The sequence below is a fragment of the Cydia amplana genome, chromosome 5 (genome assembly GCF_948474715.1).
Source record: "Cydia amplana chromosome 5, ilCydAmpl1.1, whole genome shotgun sequence".
Taxonomy (NCBI): domain Eukaryota; kingdom Metazoa; phylum Arthropoda; class Insecta; order Lepidoptera; family Tortricidae; genus Cydia; species Cydia amplana.
In genome coordinates, this window is record NC_086073.1 from 7,322,809 (window position 1) to 7,341,756 (window position 18,948).

The following is an 18,948-nucleotide window of genomic DNA, read 5'->3' on the forward strand; positions in this document are numbered from 1 at the left end:
AACACGCTTCAGCCAAAACAAGTGAAACTGTAAATTACACGACTGACGACGAAAGGAGACTTAGGGCCAGTTGCACCAACCACATTTGACAGACTGATCAACGACTGCCGGCGCGCCCCGGCGCTTTACAATGAAACTTTCCATACCTAAGTACATAAAAATTTAGCTAACTCTTTAACGATACGCAAAGTTTGGTGCAACCGACCCTTAGTGTTTTTAAAGTTTACATATACATTATGGATGTAAGTTTACTTCTCATTTTATTATTGTGTGAAACTTTATACCTATTCATCTTTTGGAATGAATACCTAAGTATAAGATGGTATTGAAGAGTGATTGCAGACAATTTAATGGTGTGGAGAATAATTCTTCATTGACAGTGTTATTGTGTTTCAGCCAGTTTAATTTTTTTATAAATACTCTGTAGTATATGATCAGGGCACATAAGTGGGAGGGAAGGCTAACACGAAAATTTATACTTTACTTTACTCTACTTTTTTCTTAGGTACTTACTTGGATAAGCTATATTACCTACAGGATGATTCAGAAGAGGCGTAAGCAGGATCAACCTGCGCGTTCAGTAAATTATAAGCAACTGTTTCGTACTAGTATTAGTGAGATTAACGTTATAGGTATTTTAACTAGTGTGCAAATAGTTATTTTCGATACAAGTGCGAAAAAGAGGAAATTCGAAACGAGTGGCGATAAATTAAAATACGACCGAAGGGAGTGTTTTAAATCGACACGAGTTGCGAATTACCTATTCGCACGTGTATCGAACAACGTTTTACAGTAAATATGGCACTTTAAAGTTTCGACATACGCACGAAAAGTGCTATTTTACGCACTAGTGCGGAAAAGTAGCCCCATATGTACTGTAAAAAAGTTTTAACTTATTTACAACATGTAGGTATGGACACCTTATGCATTGTCCATGACAAGACAGTGTCAAATTGAATGTCATCACCATCAGCGTCTTTGGGTACTTTTGAAAAAACGTATCTTACTCAAATGTGACCTATTTTTTTTTTAACAAAGTGTTGTCTTTATGGTTACAGAGGTTTTGTCTTTATTAATTAAGGTGTTATAGGTTGATCATGATTGTTTTCCTTATCCAAAAAGTTTAAAACAGGAAACAAGTGTAAAATAATTGTTTTACTTAAATATGATGGTAAACGAACCATAACAATAACTGAGTGTGTATGGTTGGTCCTGCTCCCCTCTCATGGATCTGTATCTGTATGTAACCATGCCAAGCCCAGTATATCTACCGGTTGGGACTTTTAAATTTGATGGTGCTCGGAACTGTACCATATAGTTCTGGATAAAATTACACCACAAGTTTTGGTAAGTAGGTATTGGTTTCACACGGTCTAATGGGATGAAAACAAATGTGTATACACCTAAAAAAGTACGGCATCAAAAGGAAGTGAATCCAGAGATCTGGATTTGATGTGGGCTTATGAGGGCATTCGATTGAAGGTAGGTAAAAAAAACTGTTTAATGTAGGTGTTAAAAACAAAAGACGTTTATGTTAACAAACATTTAATTTTTTCGTTTAGCAATATATTATTCATAGATAATAACTATAATTTAACTACAATGTATCTATGTAAAGTGTCATTTTATGGAACTTGCTAACTATGTTAACAAAAGTCACTAGTAAATTCATAATTCCGAGACAATTTCAATATGGCGGTTTGTTTACATAGTTAGTAAGTTCCATAGAATGACACTTTAGGTACTTCTATGTCTCCGCTGCCAACCATTACAGCATTCGAAACATCCTCGCGGCACTAAATATCATTTCTACAATTTATTTAATACATCTATTCTTACAATTAACACCTAGGCTTTCTAAAACAATTTAGTATTTTGATGTATTGCACATTTTACCTAATACGTGAAATCAGGTGCTCGGAACAGCAAACGTATCCCTCGAGGAAACAAACATGTGAGAAATCGTACTAACTAAATCCAATTAAATAGATTCGAATACTGTCATTTAATGCATTTATTAAACCCTAATTGGCTATAACTATAACACGATTTTTTTCTGAAACCATCACTACGAGACGAAACTATTAGGAACATATCGTAACAATATTAAATACAACTAAAATTAAATATTATTTTACAATATAATACAAGAGTTCGCAAAGAACGAAACGGACATCGTTACAAATGTCAAAAAGTGAAGGATCCCGATGCTTCTATGATACGCAGGTTTTCACAACACATGTAAAGCGCAAGTTCTATTCTTAAATGCATTCGCGATACAGTGGGTATGTTTACTCGAGTCAGCACAATGCTAATAACCCACGTCGTTAAAGTCAGTGGAACGTGCGCGCGCGCCTCCACCCGACACCGCCTCGCCATCCCAGCGAGGATCTACAACGATATCGGTTCTACAGAGATCTTGGAGATTTTATATTTATTGTCTTAGCACTAAGTGGGACTGTGCGGCGGATGGGGAGTGTGTGGCGGGTGCGGTGGCAGCGGCAAGGGGTGCGGGCTGGCGTCGCGGAGCGAGTCGGGCGAGGAGCCGGGAGAGGCTCGCCGCGGAGGGTACGGCGAGAAACGGTGCTGCGCGAGCGGCGAGGGCGCCGCCGCGCCGCCCGGGTACACGGGCCGCGGCAGCTGCAGCCCCGAGCCCGACGCGGCGAGGTGCTGCTGCGCCAGCAGCTGCGGCGCCAGGCAGGCCCACTGCCCCCAGAGCGCCGCCGCCGGCACGCCGTACAGCGGGTACGCCGCCCTCAGGAAAAGCTGCGAACGCGCCGCCAGAATAGCCTTCTCCTCCAGAGTCAGGTTGTTATTGTGCTGATCCAAATCGAAGGGTCGGAGCGGCGAGCGCAGATAGTGCTGCTCCGCTAGCATCGACTCCATTGTCTCTCTGAAAGAACACGAAACGGCATTTGAGTAAATTGCATGCGATCTTACTATTTCATCGTAACTTTACCTTAATGCGAGTAGGTATAGGTAATATGATGGTGTGATCGTATCTACCTATGATTAGCGGCGTTGAAGCGCGCCTCATCGGGGAAGACTGATGTTCTTTCGTGCTCTCCCGTGATATAAAATCTCGACAAAGAAAAAAATTCAAAATAAAACATTTGCAGATATGAGTTGATCGACAATGACATACAATTTAATTATTTTGAGGAAGAAAGCGATACAATGGTGGAGCTTAATGAGCGGATGTATAGAGAGAAAACGGAGAGATACATTTTACGGTTGCATTCAGCCATAGATCCGTTTTTAAAAGACCTATAATTAGACCAATAGGGTTGGCTAAGAAGTAATAAAGATGGAAGTGTAATTGAGCACCCCGAGGCATCAATCAGTGTCGGTGATCGTGTTTGTTTCTGTGAGCGTCATTACACATCCAATACCTACACGATTACGATTAGACATGGACCGAATTCTGACGTACACTAGTATATGCGTACGTAATGAGACTAATAAGTGTTCGTAAATTAATGATACACGGCTGTCGTTTCAGATACCTGCCCAATCATTATCCGTCATTGCCGCATAACTATTTCAACGGCATGTTTCCGGGTCATTTCTTATTTTGGTTGATAAATCAATCGAGTAAATATGTTAATTAGGCAACCTCACCATATATCTAAGAATGATATTTACCTCTCGAATTCAGTGAGACGTGACGAGTCGCGGAACCCTTTCGCGAATGGATTACTGTCGATTTTCAATTTCGTGATCTGAAACAAAAGAGATACGATTATTCGAGCTACTCAATTGACTGCCAAAATTATGCTAGAATTCGACTCGTATTGAATTCCGTGTGTATATATTGTGTACTAACTAAATTAGGTGATTATCGTTTGAAGAAAGCCAACCATAAAGTACAATCTGGTGATAAAATATTATTATAATAATGAATATTTGATTATTAATTAACGAAATACAAATTTATGTCTTGGATCCAATTTCAATTAGATGCTGACTTGCTGAGAGGAGGCTTATGTTATGACCCACTGACATATAAATTACCATAAGTGGAAGTTCACATTAGAAGCTCTAGAAATATAAGTTTTCATGCAATGTTCTGGTATAAAGTGTGTTATTTAAAAAGAATTACCTATTAATAATGATTATTTATAATTATGTTATGTGTGCATCATCAGCTTGTGAAAGACATACTACTACATAGGTATGATGATATATGATTACATATGATTAGACTTCAAGTTATACCTATAACCTATTCTAAATTTATTGCTGTTGTTTCCTGGCTAATTCAAGGGCATAATTACCAGGGTTTAGCATAAGATTAGATGTTTACCCTTAATTAACACAAGGCCTTTTTTGCTACCTTCTTTTACTGTAAAAGTTAAAACTCACTATCATCGAATTCGCAAACCTGCTTACCATATTTCGATATCTCAAAGTTCATAGGACACGGCGACTGAAAATCTACTAGCAGGCTTCTATTTATTATATAGTTTGCAAATCCAGTACGTATAAGTAAGCAGGAAGGGCCTGCTAGTGTCACAGTGTGAACGGGCCGAGCGCGCGCGCACCGCGACACCGCCCGCGGCGCGCGCGCCGACTAATAAGGTTAACTTATTGACGACATCCACCTTCGTTTATCACTTCACGGCGAGATACAACTATTATTTTACGACCAACAGTAGGGTGTGTTTGCATTGAATTAAATGCACAATACTTTATGGTAAGAGATGACTACGGATAAAAGGCGCTTTAAACAGATCAATGCTAATAGGTAAGTACATGTCATTGATGTAGCTACATACGAGAGCAATATACTTAGTGGCTGTTAAATAATCAAAATTATGAATACTGTAGCTAATGCAATACTTACCAAAAATACCAAACAATTAATACTATAACATTAAGTATCAAAAATCTTAAGAGTCCGCAGCAAGCTCGGCCGAATTACACCTTTCCATAAAACGGAGTTTCGTTTTCATTTTAAAACTACGTGTTGGATTGTAATGAAACTTTGCACATAGGTACAAATTTATACATTGCAAATACCTACATGAGGTAGAGGTATCTCTATGCCTGTAATTAATTTATATTCAACTTATAAAACAAACCAAATAGAGCAAAAACAAGTTTAGTACGAGAAACTTGAATTCGTTGTATTTTCTGAAGCTACAAATTACAGGCATAGATATATACCTTATCCTATTGCAAGTACAGAGTTTCAGAGCAATCTAGCTAGTCGTTTTAAAATTATAGCGTATAACTACGTTTGTATGGAGAACCGAGTTTGCTGCGGAGTCTTCATTATTTACAATGTGACGATGCGATGATTCAAAACATCATCGTTAAACAATTTGCGAAGGAAACCTGTATAGAATTAAGTCGATGCACCCATAAAGCAAATATTTGATTTAAGGTAGGGCGAGGTGTTAAAAAATGTGTTTGGCATCGCGGAGGCAGAGCGATGAGAAATCGCCCCGCTGAGCCTGCGCCGCCGCTCCCGCTGCGGGCACACGTTCTGAATAATATTTTAGGTAAACCTTCCTTGGAAACCTTAAACCGTTAAGCCACTCGAATCCTTACGTCCGATCGGAGTGGAACCATTGATGATAATTATCGAAGTCATTTTTAGTGACTCTGTAGTAGTATAGTCGCTATACCTAAAGGTGCACTATAAACTTGGATTGTCATAACGGGTATTGTTCTTCACGAGTTGTAATAATTAATATAGGAGTTACATTTATATTTTATCAAATATTCAATGATGAAGTGTCATTCTATGGAACTTGATAACTATGTAAACAAACCGCCATATTAAAATTGGATCTGAATGTCAATTTACTAGTGACTTTTGTTTACATAGTTAGCAAGTTCCATAGAATGACACTTTACTTGATCTCTGTGCAGTGACCGCAAGTAGATAAATAAATTTAAATACTATTTTAAATATTTTAATTGTTAAAAAGTTTAGGAAATGCCTTATTTGATTGAGATATATTATATTCTTTTGAACTGGGATCTTTGAGAGACGCGTTAATCTTTAAAGACTAGAAACACATCCAGAGTCACATGTCACGGATCAAAGAAAAACAATAAACAATACAAAATATTGACTATCTATCTCGTGACAAATCTTCGGTTGCCGCAAGTAACATCAGTGAAACATCACACACAACGTGTCGCCCGCCTAATGATTACGAAAATAAATAAAAACTGAACAAAGAACCGTGTAAGTTACTCATTCAGTAAATTGTTTCTTTGAATGTCGTAACATTGAAATAAATGGATAGGTATAGCAACAGAAAATGAAAGTCTCTTTTTTTCGGTTATACCATAGAGAAATATAGTAAGACAAGAGTGCTCACTCCATACATCAGTTCAGATTATTCATTTCAGTGTCTACATCTAGCATCGAGTAGTGGAACTATCAGTACTGCTAATAGTCTTTTTGGTACTAAAACTGATGTATGGAGTGAGCACTCTATGTATTTTTTTACTCTATGGTTATACTATAATATATAGCGCACCACGGAAAAAGCGTCATTATGGAAGTTTGTAACATTTGGATGTACCTAGGTTTCTACGTACTCGTAGGGACGTACAATACGTACATCCCCATACTCCATTTAGCATAGAGCTCTTAGATTACAGTCATTTCTTGGTTACCATGCACTCCTAATGTAAAGGTGAACATAAGCTTCATCCTTTGGTTTTGGGGCACGTTCTTGCTCACGTAGAGACAATGCTTGCTGTCTTATATGTATCGTTAAAAACTCTTAATCCGTAAGATTATTTTGTAATTGGCACATTATACGAGTGCTATTCTGCTGCAGGTCTTAATTTCAAAGGTTGTCTTGTAAAATATGAAGTGTCATTGATTACGTCGAAGTCTGAGACGGGCGACCGGCCGCGGGCTGCAGGTCGCGGGTCACCGTGGCACAGCTACTTACGCTTGCACACCCACCTGGCTCCATTGACTACAATGGCCGCCCTCGTCGCGCCTGCGCCTGACGTAATGAGTGCGCCTACAATGCGAGTAGTAGCTGACAATATTGACGCATTATACATTATGTATGCCTGCCGAGCAGCCCGTAATTGTTTTCAATGGGTTGACACTGCTCGTTTCGTGATTTGCCTTTCCATTAAAGAAGCGTCATTCATTTTTTATGAAGTTTTTTCGTAATATATCAATGGGCAAGCGCCACGGTGTAATGAATGAGACGCTTTCTCGCTACTGACGTTTATTAGATTTAGTACAAACATAAGAACAAGGCGTGTCAAAACATCCTAATTTAAGTATCAACAAACGTTCGCCTTGGGCGGCGGCTGCGCTCACTGACAACATTAAAGGCGCCATAATGACATTATTCCCGAGCGGGAAACAAAAAAATCTCACAAAAAGGCGTCAAGGAGAAACGAACGTCGCCTGCGCGCTGCAAACGATGCTCTAATTATTGGGGTGGTGATGTATTGTATGGAATGAGATACAGATACATGTGCACTCGACAAACGGAGATCTATTTATATTTTAGTAAAGCTAAAAACGGAATTATACATTCATAAGTATTTTAGTTGAGAGTTGATTAATGCTTTATAGTCTATACAAATTATCCTATATTCATAGTAAACTAAAGATTGACTAGCGTCACATTGATGCTATTATTTCTTCAACCGCATATGTTTAAGAGACATGACGAATTAGATTGTTCAGTTGTCATGTAAACACGCGAGAAGTCAGCCGACAAGCGGGACTCGGAGGGACATTCCGAGGGATAAATTAATTCCGGCGTTCCTGTACGGCTAGGTATCTCAGTGATGGACGTAAGGAGGGAATCGCCGACGAAGACGCAGTGATCTACGTGTGCGTTTAAGGCGAAATCTCATTTCATTTCATGTGTAGCGCTAGCTATTAAACAATAATGCAGATAGGTACTTACCTATATAGAATTCATAAATCTTTAGGTTATTAAGTTTAGATTGATAATCCAGCTTTCATATTCCGGATTTAAAATATCGAACTGGTAATTTTGAATGGCTCTACTCTTGTTATAAGGCTAACTTAAACTGAAAATCAAACAATGAGTACAAATACTTAACCTTATAGCAAGAGATTACGAGCTCTAGTACAGAATGATATGAGCAATTGTGCGTTATGATTATGAAAGTTGCACAAGGTTCAAGCGAAGACGTTCTCATAGCGTCGGGGCTCGAGCTACAGCTGCCGGTTTTAACGACGTTTTCCAGAAAACCGATGCTTTATTGACAATAATTCGCGAGTGCTCCGAAACCGCGCCGCATGTGGCCGGACCGGTTCCACGTGGGATAATGTGCCCAATATCGAGACTCCTCAGTTTGCAGTCAGATCACATATCATAATGACTGTACTAAATACGTATCGGGAAATGACAATTTTATTCAATTTCACTAACTGGAATCTGGATGCAACGGGCATTAGTAATGAACTTTAAAGGGCCGTCACAATAGATCTATACTTGGTCGACATGACACTCAAAGGCCGATACCACCCCAATAATAATAATAATCACTGGAATCTTACGTTTAATTTGAGTTGTTTACTACCAACTCGAAGGTTTAATTGGAAGATTATTTTAGATGGTCTTGTTTCTGGTTAAGTATTACATTTTTGACATAGTTAACAGCTATTAAATAGTACAAAATAAATCACGCAAGCTTCTTATATTATCTGTAATTTGTGACCAGTAATTTCAAGTAAGATTTCAGATTTCGTGGTCATCCAACAATTCGAGGAGCTGAAGGCTGTCGCTGACGCTTCCCACCGACAGGATGAGAGAGACATCGTGCAAATCGTACAGGTTGTCCGCGATCTCTGCTACTATTCTTATAAGCATTCTGCAGACCCACATTGCTTGTTGATTCTTTACACACTGTATAAGATTTTGACGCATATGTAGGTACAATTTCCAGCAGATCTTCAAATTTATTTAGCTTCATCGCGAACATTTGATTAACTTAAATAAAGCCGGTCATTAGATTCGTTCGTTTCCTGGTTCAGTTTGTTTATAAGGTCCGTAAGTGGACCCACGCTGAGTATCAGGTCCACTTTACATTCGTGTCCGCTATTTTGGCTGCACACTCGGAAAATTAAAGAATAAGCAATTTGCCACATTTCTATTGAAACGAGTATTTGCAGGATTTCTTTATTGATTCCTTTTATTCGGCATTTGTTGTTGATGCAAATTTATGTAACGTCACCTGTCATGGTGCATGGTGATGACTTAAGATTTTACTTTTTTCAAGATGACTTTTATCGGGCAATGACATTACACACTACCGAACATTGAATGAATGATTAGAGGTTGTAATAATAATATTGTCTTCCATAAGTTATTGTTAAATATTAGGGAATATTACGCTAAACTCTGCGTAGGGGGCGCCACTCCCACAATAAGTCACAATCTAAGGGTCTACCTCAAACGAGACTCGAAATGTTGTTATCTAACCTCTCTATCACTCTTGCATATTCGAGCTATAAAGAGGCAGTTATTAGCCGAGTTTCGATTTCGCGTTTCCCGATAGGCCCTTTGTTGTAAACAGCCCGCCTTGATGTATCAATGTCATATTTGATTGTCTGTGAAAACTTGTCAAAAAACAGTTTAAGGTACAGTGTGTATAAGTTTCTCTATGGTTTACTAAAGGCGCTAGTGCTGCACTCTGGCGGCAAAACATTGCAGTAATACTCCCTATTGGCGCTCAATTTATAGTAGGAAAGAAAGGGTGTCACTTAACAAGTTGAAATTAATTGAAGTTCTTGTTCAGCAAGATGTTTAGTTTTTCCCTGTACAGTGGCAGGGTGCGCAGACGCAATAAATCGCGCGCCCGCACACGACGGCTGCGCGTGACGTCACGTGATCGATGGCGAGAGGGAGCGGGACGATATCACTTCATTCACTTAATAAGAAGCCAGGTACGACCGAGATGCAAGACCAATAAATAAATTCATTTAACATTATTTTAAATCCACATTTAAAGAAAGTACGTTGACTTCTTGTATTTTTGAGTTATGTTTGTTTCTTGTTAACTCGCCTTATTCATTGGGTATTAACAAAGGCGGTTATCACACTGGCGTCGCTTCAGAATGATCACAATGATGCGGTCATTGTGATCATGATAAATTATAACCGCCTAATTTATGGTTGATACAATATTTGCCGCGCGCGAAAAGTGCGTTCTTAGAACATGATGTGATGTGATACTAATACTAAAAACAAAAGAGCCTGATTTCTACATGCATTTGTGTAGGTAGGTACATGTAGTCAATTAAATTGACTATCAGGCGTAGTGCTCTGGTTTTATTTTCAATTAGAAAAAAAAACTAATTTGCACCTAAAACTTATAAACTTATAAACACTTATAAACCCTAAGGTTTACTTATAAACCTTAGGGTTTATAAGTGTTGTTCCTTGTGTCAGTTCAACAACCATTACTCGTAAATAAGGTTTTATAATTATGTCTGCACCACTTTTGTAATTTGTATCGTATAACTTACAAAGGTATCTAAACGAAAGAATATAATACTCATAATCGTAACCTAATACGAATTAGTCCACGTTATACTTGTTAAAAGTTGTCAAGCATAAAAGGATCACAATAAAGAATGAATCGATTATCGGGAAGAAAGAATTGCGGGAGGAGCGGGCGCAGGCGCAGGCGCGGGCGGCGGCGTGACACCTGACCGCAGCCATTTTGGCCCATGAAATATGTTTATTTGTCATGGCTGCCCTTTGTTATTGAAATTGTGTTTGCCTTTACTCCTTCATTATATTGTATGATTATGCTCGGGTAAAACTCGTTTGTAGCCGCTCAATGTGAGAATAGCTTTGAGATTTTAGAATATTGATTGTTGATATCTACTGAGAAATGAGAAATAAATTTCAATTAAGTGTCTATGGAACATTATGGAGCGTGTGTGCGGTTGCGCTGAGCAGTTATTTCCGTGATCATCTCCTCGAGCTGCGTAATGCGCTCTATAGAGTGACTAACAAAAATAAAATAGTTACCTACACGAGTTCTTTAATCGTTTTATGACACATTTGTCTTGCACTAAGCATCCAACTTATTTACATATATTACTTTTGGCCCTGTTGACACTGATTTTTAATACGATATTTCACAGGATTACCATTTTTATAAAACTCCATTGAAAGAGTCAACATAGACGGTTGAAACAACTCTGCAGGTTACCATCCGCGAGTTTTTACTCCAGAATCCTCAGTGGAGCTATCAATCATAACAAATTCACAAGTCATCGGCTATTAAAAAACACATTGTGTGCATTGGGGATGCGCGAACGCTAACAAACATTGTCACCTCGCAGCGAGTCGAATCCTGGACAAAGGTTTCTCACAAAACGAGCGAAGCGACAATGGTCCGGTGGGTGTAAAAATGTATAAATATTGAAGCAGGTTGAAGCGCGAGCGCCGTTTTCCCGGGAACCACCCCGCGGCGCTGCGCCCGCGCCAGGCGACGCACAGTCTCACACCGCGACACACAAAAAACACTATTCAAGTTTTTTGAGCAGTTTTATCTTGTCTTATATCAGCTTTCCAGTGTGATAAAGCACCAATAATGATGTTTCATTTCAAACCGATTTAACAACGTCTCGCATCGATATAAAATTGTGGTGACATTTTTTTCATACGGGCAGCTAAAGCGACCCGAGTCTGCTGTAAAGCAACTATTCAAAATTAGGCTGGTGTTTCATCGTCTGCATAATGTTTTTAGGTTTTTTTTATACTCATCTATAACGACGTATTCAACTGTTCTTTTAAAAGCTTAAAGTTATGCGGGCTGAGCCATATCGATCTCTTGGCGCGCAGGTGCAAACATGCTAAGTGTATTCTTATTGTTGTAAGGGATTGGTTTATCAGTGACACTATCTCCGCTGTTCGACAAATGTTTTAGCTGTCAGAGATGTGACGTCAGCCAAATCGGGCCAGCGGTGCGCGCGCGCTGCGATCGAACCGCCGATATCGCGCTCTTTACTTTGTGAAGTGAGTAGACAGATATTTTAGATTTGCTACGAAAGACTGATTATACAATTGCCGTGATTTCATTCGTTTATTTATTTCCAAAAAACTACTTGGTCATTGCGACGCTACTGACTGCAGCGGCTAATTCAGATACATAATTCCATTATGTCTAAAGTGCTATTTGCTATCTGGTAAGGTCAGATTCTGGTAGTAAATCTAGGAGTGCATTAGAATCAATAGAAATCAATGTGCATCGACCCAAGGGAGTCATTTGTAGCTATCGTAGGCGGAGCTTCGATCACATTAACTACGTAGGTAGGTAAAGTACCTACCTTTTTGCTAGTTTAGTGTAAGTAAAGTTTTACTAAATATCAAGAAAGTAGATATATTAAGTATACACTATTCGTTTTTGTAGAATAGGTATGCTTTGGAACCGGATATCAATTTAAAACGTCTAGAACTTTAGACTACCTAATTGATTACAGACTATTTCATTATTGTAGGTAAGACAACGAGTATATTTATGTAAAAATACGATAAACTAAGCTTTCACTATGTTTCATCTCAAGCTTACAAATGGTCCAGAGCAGCTAATTAAGGGGCGAATGAAGATTTATGTACCGCGTTGTCGATATAAAGTAGCTTCCTTTATGAACCTCAAAACGTCCTAATTATTTTACTACACGGGATGATACAAAGCGAGAAGCACGGAGACGCCCAAACGCTCTTGTGACAGAGGATTAATTGTGCATGGCGACATATGCGGCGTGCGCCCGAGGCGGCGGCGAACGCGACAGCGGTACACCGTTTAATTATTACATTTTAAGACAGAATTTATAATCTGATTCGTTGATGATTCTATAAATATATATATTAGAAGCTATTTAACATGTTTATCATCATGTATGATAATATTGTTAGTAGAGCGAGCCTCTCAGCCTTCGTCTCATTTTTCCTTTTTAGGTAAATTTTTGCTGTTCCATTAATATCAACCGTTTTGTTTATTACTTATATAAACATGGGTTAGTTAGAGTGAGTGAGCACACATATTACTGATCCTTATCAGACATTCAATCATCCATTCCAGTACAGTATCTATTCAGCAACTCGTGATCCGAAATAGGTAGGTACTAGCTTTGGATTTTTTTCATCAACTATGTACATATGTACCTCTATCAATATGAATCGGTATCAATCCATGCATATTAACTGCATAAGTATATTTACAATTTAAGTAATAGGTACACCGCGCAACGATTTGATAGCAAGACCGTGGCAAATTCTAACAGAGCAATTGCAGTTGAATAGACGCTTAAACTGGTACAAATTATAGAAGTGAATACTTATATGGAAACCGTTCAGTAATGTGACGTGCATAGCTGGACATCGTTTAAAGGATTATATTTAGCGCGCGTGAAAACTTTAGTCGTCGCCGTCGGGCACGCGTCAACCGCGCTATCCGTCCGTCGTCGCCTCGCCCGCGTGTGGCCGCCTGATATACAAAAAATTATGTGCCACCTCCCTTTGTTCCACTGGACATACCTATCAGCGGGATGCAATTAGTGTCGCGGAAATAGAACCCGTCGATAGTCAGTCGACGCACACGTATCCCAAACGTTTAGCTCTCAGATCTATTTCGGGCATCAGATAGATAAGCTAGGCAGATCGATCAATCAGTCCATTCAGTCCTTTTAGCACGGTGACGTTTATCACGCGCATAAAACATTCGGAGCAGTCGTTTGAGGGAGCGCTTGTGCTTTATGTCAGCTGTAAACGCTAGTGCTCTCTGTATATACATAGGTAGGTATTAACAAACCAGTGTAAGGTGGTCTAAATCAACCATCGGCTACCATAGGTATAGCTGACTGTACCTACGGTACGTCTTTGTCACGATATACATATTATTGTACTAGCATAAAAAACTACTCACAAGTTGATTCTGGTAGGCGGTGACGGCTGTGAATACACACTCGGGGAAGATGAACGTCTTGAACTCTTCTTGCTCGAGGTCCGTGATCGGCGCGTTGATGGCGCCCTCGCGCCGGAGCACCAGGTGGATCCGGGGCTGGTACTTGTGCATCGAGTTTAACACCAACTAGACAAAAACGGCAGCGTTAGTTTCATAATCTGTTTCATGTTTATGGAGATATTAGAGACATGCTTATTCTTATGGACACGGAAGAAATCGACGTCAAAGATACACTTCTGTGTAATAAGCGAAAAATTTTAACACATCTTTGAAGTCAACTGAGCTTTGCAATAAGTTTCGGGGAAATCATAGCCACAAATCGGGATTCGTATCCTTTTAAAACACACCGGTGCCAATCGGATACCGCTGTTTATTGTCCTGTACTTATACCTATTCTAATGGCTCCTCTACACGATGGGCCAGCGCCGGCCACTCCAAGGGACGCATTTATGCGTTAGAGGGAGCCAGTGATATTACTATCTCATTCTACCGCATGGCTGCGTCCCTTGGAGTGGCCGGCGCTGGCCCATCGTGTAGAGGAGCCATAAGTGGTATGTTATCTAAATAATATATAATTCTGAAATATACACTTATATTTTAATATACCTGTCCATTTTTGTCCATCTCGTTGTTGGTGAGCTTGACCTTCTCGAAGGAGACGACCTGCTTGCGCAGCTGGTCGCCGGAGAAGGGCGAGTCGGGGTGCGGGTAGAGGCGCGCGGGCGCGGGCGGGTCCGCCTTGCCCGCCACCAGCCACGAGGAGCGGTGGTAGGCGTAGCGGTACCGCTTGCCGTCCACCGGCACCACGTCCAGCAGCACCGCGTAGCGCGCCTCCGCGCGGCACCCCGCGAACGACACGCGCACCGTCGGGAACATACGCCTGTAACAAAATCAAACTATGTATAGTGTGTCAAAGGTCTGTTTGACTTCAAACATAGACAGAGAGAATCATACTATCTTTGTCTAGGTTTGTTTGAAAAGGATGAGTATAGTTTTTTTTGTTCCTATTTACTGACAAGATTTTGTTGACCCAGTATAAGTAAATATTAGCTTAGTAAATACTTAGTAGTCCAGAAAACAAAAACAAATTATCTAATAAATATGATAATATAAAGCACTGGCTAATGTGGTAAGCGTACCTAAGTTGTCATTATCCATCGCTAACCAGTTAGTACACTGTAGTGCCATCCAGTTCAACTGCTTTGGCTTAAATTGCTCTAGTTTGTGCGTCTTATTGCTTATTTTTCTTTATACAAAATAAGTAGGTAGGTTCTAACATTAAAGGGTTAGAAGACATGTCATTAAAGAAAATATAGCGTTGTGTAATGATATTGTAGACAGTGTGACTTAACGCAGATGTTTTAAACAATCTGACGATAAAACAGTAGGTAATTGTTCTACTTTATCGACCATACACTTCCACAGCAGTTAACTTAACTGTGGTTTAAAAATGTATAAGGCTAAACCTGCGTCGTAAATCATACCTAACAGTTGGTAACATTTTCGAGCTTACGAGAAATATTATGCCATCAAAAACTCCATTGCTATCAACATTTCGCGACAAAGAGAAGGGTGCATTAAGAGAGTAGTAGGTAAGTAGGTACATTTACAAGATATCCTACTAACAAGTGTACTTACATCCGTTTATTTATAAAATATATACTTTTGTATGGTGAATTTGGTTACTTTCGTAGCCATTGTAAATGTCAGGTTATATTATGGACTAAATGGACTCTGATGTGATTAAGTTATGGGTGATTTTCGGATTTTATGAACATGATTCGGAAGATACCCGAAATACCTTACATGATTGTAATGTTTAGTACCAATGTAAGTAATTTTGCCACACTGTTTAAAAAACTACTGAAACCCACCTATTATTTCATGCTTAATGTTAATTGACGACACTTAAATCTGGAAAGTTTTGGTCCTGTTTGCCCAAGTTAAATAATATTCAGTACGTGTCGTTCCAGTAGACGTCGCAGTAAAGTGTAACACATGTGCAATTTATTTTTATTTAGTTTTGAAGCGTGGACTTCCTCGATCCATTGTTTTGTTAAAGCGTACATTTTCGCGTTAACGCAATTATTGGACAATTACTTGGTTGCGTAGCAATTATCGCTCGCTGAGAGCGCGGCAAATCGTCGCCGCTCATTAGAGCTCGTATCGCGCATTATCGCGACTAATTAGTATATTGCAGTGCAGCGGATAAGTGTTACATTACATGCGTTTCAACGCGTGTAATAAACTATTAAAAACGCACAGAGAAATCCGCAGAGTACGTGACGACAGCGCCGCTACATCATTCAGTCGCAATTTTTTACTTAGGTTTTTGTTCTGTAATTCCTCTAAACATAACCGCAAGCATGTATCGTAACGAGGGCGTATATATTTATTCTCCCCTTATAGCTGAGACATCGTCAACAATGATAAATATTTAGATATAAAAAGTAGAAATTCAACCACGGTAAAGACAAAAATCGTTTGGCAACAAGTTATGTCTTTAAATAAATTGTAAGCCTGCGGTGGGAACCACTTCAGGCGACTTTGACTCTACGGAGCAGCCCCCTTCCCCTTCTTAACGGAGACATTTTTAATGTCACCCGTTGGGGAAAGATGAATGGGTACACATTTTGTAGAAGTGTATGTTTTTGTTGTTTATTGTAAGTAAAATTGTGGTTGGTCGACATAATAGCTCTTATTACAATTCTATACCGCTGCGGTTTCCTGTCGCAGTGTTTTGAATAGGGAGGAAGGCGCAATCATACATCCGTAAGTATCCACTTCGAGCATTTCATTTCGAACAGTTAGCAGAGCTTTCAAAATCGCTAAATTAGAAAACAAACACAACGAACAAACATCGATCGACGATAATAAACTCGTTATAAGCAGAAAGGAGTGTCACAAAAAGTGGTGTCGGTAGCGGGCGCGTGAAACACTATCTCCTAATCGACATAAAATGGTAGTCATTGAGGCGGCGAGAGCGGAAACAACAAATCTTTAACTGTAAGTTGATACGCCACTTCGAGTGGCTGCCTCTCACTTTTGGTAGACAGCGGCCGCGGCGGCGGCCCGAGCCCCCGAACGAGCGGAGCGCGCGCTTGACAATTCGCTATCAAAGCTTGCGCAACGCAACGTGACTACGGAATGCGGCTTCTGACCCGCAAACTAGCATAAGAACATTCATAACACGGGATCAGCGCCCACCCAAGTCGTTTACTGATATTGTGCAGACATGCTTAATTTACAATATGATTTTGATTGGTTTGATTTCTACAGAAATTATGCCCTTACGGCCGAACGGCTACATCACGATTTAACTATCTATATACATATATTCATTCGAATACTCTTAGCATAAATACAAGCGTTCTAACGATTTTACAAGATCGAAGGACGGAAATAAGAAGAGCATTAATAAGATTTATGTGCGTTTGGATGTGGTCGCGCGCGTCGATTTGCAAGACGCTCCTTATAGCGTTCAGGATGGTGCATGCGTCGCCGGAGCGCGCGCAATTGCGTCCAGCGTTAATGGCGACACTCGGCGCACCGCGCGATATATTACCGCAATGATATATGGCCACCGACGTCGTCCATCATTCTACCACCCAAAAGTTAGCGGAAAAGCGCGTGAGACCAAAAAGACGAGACACACATATGAGCCGATTTAATGAGCAGATACCGCGGAGAGAAATAAGGGGTGCTATTTACAACGCCTCGTTATTGTTATGACATTGTTAAAACGCATGTCTATGCCTGGAATTTCAAGCTGACACCATAAATTAACTCATCCTACTATCCTATATGTATTTGTTTATTCATTAAATATGTACAGCAAACTTTTCACTATATCTAATTATACATTTTAATTGAAGCCAGCGTTTAAAGACATAGTGTGCAGTAACAGCCCAAAAAGACCGGGGCCTGAGCTAGGGCTAGTTACAATATATGTGTCACAAGTTTAGAGAGCGATCGGATAAATAAATTTCCTATACCTATGAGTATTGTACCCTTCATTGGGCCCACTATGTTAAGAGCCAACAGGAGTGGTCATTTCTCCATACAAACGTACTCGACTGTTTCCTCCGTGGGTTTTGAAGCTAGAGCAATGATTTTTTCAACACAGATTAATATTATCAATATCTGTGTCGGACCGTTTTGCTCTTTTTGATATTTTTGTTTTTTAAGGCGCTAGAGCCCTTCAAAAATGGCCAAAATGGCCTAATTGACTATGCCGCAATGAGAGGCGTGCTATTCAAAACTGACATCAATTAGTCAAAAAAGCAAAACGGTCCGACACAGATAATGTCATAATCATTTAGATTTCCAAATTTGGTTACGATTGGTTAAGTTTTGGAGGAGGAAACAGTCGAGTATGAAACCTCGATTTTTGAGATTTTTACGCAGGATTTTTCGCCATGTCCTTATCGCACTAGTTTTAGGAGCCGCTTCCGTTAGCGAGACGGGTATATTTACCTAAAATATTTAAATCTTAGCTCCTGTTGGCTCTTAATTATCATAATCATAAATTTAGGCAATAATAGGCACAGATCTCATAAATACTCATAATATCAGTCGCAAGTTAAATTACCTGCTGATGTAGTTATTAAACACCTGGGGTCCCTGGGGACCTAGCCAAGATGCAAATCGTTTGCACCGTAGCGAACGAAAGGCTAATGTCTCTGTCGCACTTATATGGAACAGTGATAGAGAGACATTATACGGTTTCGTTCGCTACGGTGCAAACGATTGGCATCTTGGCTAGGCCCTCTGAACAATACAAAATAGATAGGTACAAGATCTAGATTATTATACGAGTAAGTATACTTGTTATTCGCCAGATTGTACCTGCAGTAAGCATAAATGTACCGCTGCTATTTGTGTATTATCATTTAATTAAAGATTGTTACATTTACCTATAGGTCCTATTTTCGTTTTTATCTGGGGGCACGGTAGTGCCCCCGCCAAGACGAGCAAAGCGAAGCGCAAGGGTAA

At 39.7% G+C, this 18,948-nt stretch overlaps 1 protein-coding gene and 1 long non-coding RNA gene across 3 annotated transcripts in view; one reads left to right on the forward strand and one right to left on the reverse strand.

The window, feature by feature from the left end:
* The window catches only part of LOC134648016 (uncharacterized), a 441,830-nt gene that overhangs the window by 246,874 nt on the left and 176,008 nt on the right, over positions 1 to 18,948 (forward strand). The gene's annotated exons all lie outside the window — the stretch shown is intronic.
* The window catches only part of LOC134647903 (T-box transcription factor TBX20-like), a 47,868-nt gene continuing 30,658 nt past the window's right edge, over positions 1,739 to 18,948 (reverse strand). The window contains exons 3-7 of one of the 2 annotated variants that reach the window (XM_063502276.1): positions 14,560 to 14,833; positions 13,915 to 14,079; positions 3,646 to 3,722; positions 3,007 to 3,081; positions 1,739 to 2,893 (exon numbers count right to left, since the gene is read on the reverse strand). In XM_063502276.1, coding sequence (XP_063358346.1) covers positions 2,449 to 2,893; positions 3,007 to 3,081; positions 3,646 to 3,722; positions 13,915 to 14,079; positions 14,560 to 14,833 — 1,036 coding nt within the window. In that variant the 3' untranslated portion in view covers positions 1,739 to 2,448. The remainder of the gene's footprint in view (positions 2,894 to 3,006; positions 3,082 to 3,645; positions 3,723 to 13,914; positions 14,080 to 14,559; positions 14,834 to 18,948) is intronic. The other variant, XM_063502277.1, reaches the window with a different exon arrangement.